The sequence below is a fragment of the Primulina huaijiensis genome, chromosome 15 (genome assembly GCF_012295235.1).
Source record: "Primulina huaijiensis isolate GDHJ02 chromosome 15, ASM1229523v2, whole genome shotgun sequence".
NCBI classification, from domain to species: Eukaryota; Viridiplantae; Streptophyta; class Magnoliopsida; order Lamiales; family Gesneriaceae; genus Primulina; species Primulina huaijiensis.
The window spans coordinates 1908587-1913745 of record NC_133320.1 but is presented as its reverse complement, the minus strand read 5'-3'; the positions used below and the strand labels follow the sequence as shown (position 1 = coordinate 1913745).

The 5159-nt window shown below is 43.1% G+C and overlaps 1 protein-coding gene across 1 annotated transcript in view; it reads left to right on the top strand.

Moving 5' to 3' along the window:
- The window catches only part of LOC140958789 (uncharacterized), a 9787-nt gene that overhangs the window by 1717 nt on the left and 2911 nt on the right, over positions 1-5159 (top strand). Inside the window, exon 2 of the mRNA XM_073416355.1 lies at positions 8-1074. Coding sequence (XP_073272456.1) covers positions 8-1074 — 1067 coding nt within the window. The remainder of the gene's footprint in view (positions 1-7; positions 1075-5159) is intronic.

Genomic DNA, 5159 nt, shown 5'->3' with positions numbered 1-5159 from the left:
GCTGAAGAAAGTCTAGAGACTCTTGTTGAGGAAGATGATGGAAAGGGTGTAAGTGTTAGAGAAGAGAAAGTGGAGGAACCCAAGAAAGTGCTTGAACAGCAACCTCTGCCAATGGTGAATCTTCCATATCCACAGAGGCTCAAGAAGAAAGGGCTGGATGATCAGTTTGCGAAGTTCTTGGAAATCTTTAAGAAAATACACATCAACATCCCATTTGCCGATGCATTGGAGCAAATGCCCAATTATGCTAAGTTCATCAAGGATGTGATGTCCAAGAAGAGGAAACTTCAAGAATTTGAAACCGTGAAGCTAACCGAAGAGTGCAGTGCCATACTCCAAAGGAAACTACCGCAAAAACTCAAAGATCCAGGGAGTTTTACTATTCCTTGTGTTATTGGTGGTTCTAGAGTAAATAGAGCTTTGTGTGATTTAGGTGCCAGTATTAATTTAATGCCTTTTTCTATTTACAGGACCTTGGAGCTTGGCGAGGTGAAACCTAGCACTATTACTCTGCAGCTAGCGGACAGATCACTTACATATCCACGAGGGATAGTGGAGGATGTGCTGGTAAAGGTAGACAAGTTCATATTCCCTGCTGATTTTGTCATTTTAGACATGGAAGAAGACCGGGAGACACCACTTATCTTTGGAAGGCCATTCTTGGCCACCGGAAAAGCTTTGATTGATGTGCACAAGGGCGAGCTCACATTGAGAGTAGGTGGAGAGGAAGTCATATTCAACATCTACAACACCATCAAAGGACCAAATGAGGTAAGTACTTGCAATAGTATTGATATAATTGATTCATGTGTATCTCATGTTGGTGCAGGTAGGATGACGAAAGACTCTTTAGAGAGATGCTTGTTGGAATCAGCTTCTACAGTGGATGAAGAGGACTGGAATGTGCGAGAGGAGTTACTTGCTCTCAATACATTGCCTAAAGTAAAGATTGATGCTCAGCATGAAGAGTTACTTGAAGACGCAAGCAAAGAGGTACCAAAAGCGCCCCCTGAATTGAAGGACTTACCGAGTCACTTGTGCTATGCATTCCTAGATGAGAGTTCATCTTATCCGGTAATTATATCTTCTGCTCTTACTATTGATGAAAAAGATAGGTTGTTGAAGGTGTTGCGAGAATTTAAATCTGCTTTGGGATGGACAATTTCTGACATAAAGGGGATTAGCCCTACTGTTTGTATGCATAAAATCTTGATGCATGATTCTTATTCCCCCTGTGTTGATCATCAGAGGAGGTTTAATCCAGCTATGAAGGAGGTTGTGAGAGCTGAGGTATTAAAATTGTTAAATGCTGGTGTTATTTATGCTATATCTGACAGTTCTTGGGTTTCACCAGTACAAGTAGTGCCTAAGAAGGGAGGTATAACTGTGGTGAGAAATGAGAATAATGAATTGATTTCAAACAGGTATTTGAGGCTCTGGTGATCTGTGAAAATTTCGCACTTGGCGCCATAGAGATAGTGTTTCCAGATTTTTAAGGCAAAAACAACTGCTGCTAGCTCTAGATCATGCGTAGGGTAGTTTTGCTCGTGCTGTTTCAACTGCCTTGATGCGTAGGCGATCAATCTTCCTTCTTGCATGAGCACGCATCCCAGACCTTCCTTAGATGCGTCACTGTAGATGGTGAATTCCTTATCTTCCGTGGGTAAGATCAGTACTTGCTGTTGATTATGTGTCCAAATGGGTGGAAGCGATCGCCACCAGTACTAATGATGCTCGAGTTGTTGTTAAGTTTGTCCACAGGAACATCTTCACAAGATTTGGAACACCTAGAGCCATAATCAGTGATGAAGGTACGCATTTCTGTAACAAAATTTTTAACTCACTATTGGCTAAGTATGATGTGAAGCACATGGTGACACTGGCATACCACCCGCAAGCTAATGGGCAAGCAGAAATATCTAACCGGGAGATCAAGCAGATTTTAGAAAAAACAGTGAAGACAAACCGGAAGGATTGGGCGATTAAGCTAGATGATGCTCTGTGGCGTACAGGACTGCATACAAGACACCTATTGGGATGTCACCATACAGGTTGGTCTTTGGGAAAGCTTGCCATCTACCTTTGGAATTAGAGCACATGGCTTTTTGGGCTGTGAAAAAGCTTAATTTTGATATGGGAACATCTGGTGAGCAACGACTGTTGCAGTTGAATGAGATGGAGGAATTCAGGAATGATGCATACGAGAATGCAAAAATATACAAGGAGAAAACCAAGAGATGGCATGACAAGCGAATTCTTCGACGAGACTTCGAACCAGGACAACAGGTGTTATTGTTCAATTCTCGACTGAGGTTGATTCCTGGTAAGTTAAAATCACGATGGTCTGGACCATTCACAGTGGAAACAGTGTATCCACATGGTGCTATTGAATTGAAGTGCAACAACGGTCAAACATTTAAAGTCAATGGTCAAAGGGTCAAACATTATTTTGGCAATGAAGTGAGGCACATGGACAACATCCCCCTGGATGAACCAAAGTAGACGAGAAAGTCAGGCTGATGACGTTAAACCAAGCGCTGTGTGGGAGGCAACCCACATTTATTTATTTTTCTTAGCATTCGTGTTGTTTTTATCGTATTTTAATTTCTTAGTTATTAATTTCAATTTTCTACGTTCAAATTTTAATTTTAGTTTTTATTTTTTTTGCAGGTAAAAAAAAAACGAAAAACGAAAAAAAATTGATGGACAGATTGTTTCGCGCATCTGCGCGAGTTATTGTTGCGCACATGCGCCAAGCCCATCTCGGAAGGCAGAAGAAGCCGCGCATATGCGCCACTCGAGGCGCGCATATGCGCGGATGACAAGCAGCCCCACTCGGATATCCGTCACTTACGCGCATATGCGCCAGTTTCAGACGCGCATATGCGCGAGACCTGTTATAAAAAAAAAAATGCGAACCTTCCTCAGAATTTTCGAGCACCGTCTCCCTCCCTCACAAACACCCCCCGCCGCGCCTCACTCCTCCGGCCCACCGACAGCAGCCGCTCTTCTCTACGCACCGCCGACCGAAGCGCCGACCAAACTCCTACTTCCGGTCATCTTCTATTTCGAGTAAGGTTGTCTCCAGATTTCTTTAAATTTTCAGATCTATTAGAAATTGGTTCAAGCAATTTGGGGAACTTTTGATATTGTGTATCGGGTGCATCGGGTATTCATCTTTGATTTGAGTAAATTTGTGCTTGGGTGGTATATTGTATTGCTACCGGAGTAGTTGGTGGGAGAGATTATATCTGCTAGAGTTTCACTTGTTGAATTTTTTTTTGGGTGTGAGCTTCGCATATTTGATTTATATGGCACCGAAAAAGAAGTCGAAAAAGGGTGCCTCCTCCTCGACGAGTTATGATTCANAAAAAGGGTGCCTCCTCCTCGTCGAGTTATGATTCGTATAGGTTTTGGAATGAGGAAGCCCAACAGGTATATGAGACCTCCATGACTAGATCAATTATCCCGGAAAGGGGATTTAACTTGTCAACCCCCCAGGGTGTTATTGTGGACGAACTTGAACGCCGAGAATGGGTTGAATTTGCTCGACCTCCTATAGATGCTGTGATTTCAGTTGTGCGAGAGTTCTATGCTAATATGCGGATACGCCACGACGAGTCAAAAGTATTGGTGCGAGGTAAATTGGTATCGTTTGATTCTCAAACAATAAACATGATCTATCAGATGCCTAGCTTCGACCAAGACGAATATCATGCATTTCTCGAAGATGGTGTCGATTATACAGAGGTCATTCGGACCTTATGTCAAGAAGGTGCCGCCTGGAAAATGAGCTCAAGCGGTCCTATTTCTTTGAAGAAATCAGACATGGGCCCTAATGCAAGTGCTTGGACATCGTTTGTGTTGGCCCGAATTCTCCCGTCCTCGCACTACCACGATGTGACCAAAGACAAGGTTGCCCTTGTCTTTGCTATTATAATGGGCAAATCTGTTGATTTGGAAAGATTATTTTTGGATCGATTCTGAGAGCCGGCATAGGATTAGCCACGGTCGCTCTTCCATGCCCCCACATTGTTACTGAGCTCTGCCGACAGGCCGGCGTGACATGGTCATCTGACGAGCAGGTTCTTAAGCCGAAGGCGCCCATTGCCGCCTTCTTTGGAGCGGCCTTTTATGTTCCTCATGAGTTTCCGGATGAAGAAGAGTTTCCACAGCCACAGTTACCACCACAACCACCTGCAGCAGCCAGACAGCGCAGGGGAGACAGATTTCAGCGGCTAGAAAACGAGATGCAGGACTAGCGGAGATTACTAGTTGAGCAGCGCCAGGTGCTGGATTCGCTTCAGCACCACACAGACTATTTCGTGGGCCACATGATGGACTTCACTGCCGTGCTTGCTCAGCGGTTTCCACCTATCGGTCCCGAGGATTCGATGTTTCCCCAGCCACCTGCATGGCCACCGCAGTATCCAGGACCTCCTCCACAGGCTCCACCCCAGCACATGGACGAAGATGATGATGATGGCGGCGAGCACTGACGCTCGTCGTGGGAGGTATGATTGTCTCGTTCTTTCTTGTTTATACATTGAGGACAATGCATATTTTAAGTTTAGGGGGTGAGATTTGATTTGATTTGAGTTGCTGCTTAGTGTTTTATTTGATTTGATGCTTTAGTAGTCTAATTTAGTCTTTATGTCCATTTTTTAGTTTTTTAAATTTTTTTTTAGAATTGTGGAATTAAGTCAATAACCAAACAATGATGAGAGTTGACCCGAAACACATGTTGTTCCTTGATTACGAATCTAAATGCATGATATCTTTACTTAACCGTTTACACATTAACTCACGATTGCTATGATTGTTGATACATCCGATGCTAAGAGAGTGTTCATGTGATTTTTGATTTGAAATGTATGAATGGACTCCAAAACCTGCATGTTGATTACTTGTTGTTGAGTTACATGTTCACTAACACAAAAAATGATTCAGGCAGTCTTTGATTTATGTTGGGCCTGTCTTTCCTTGAATAATTTGTCAATTGTTAGCCCTTTGAGCCTGAATGAGAATGAGATGTGTGATTTGTTCTGTTTGAATACCCGAAAACATGATCTGTCTGTGTTTGTTGATTGGTAAATTGAAAGTAGTTTAGAACTTGGTTTGGCACTCTTCGAGGCGAAATACGGGTATTGTGTGACTTA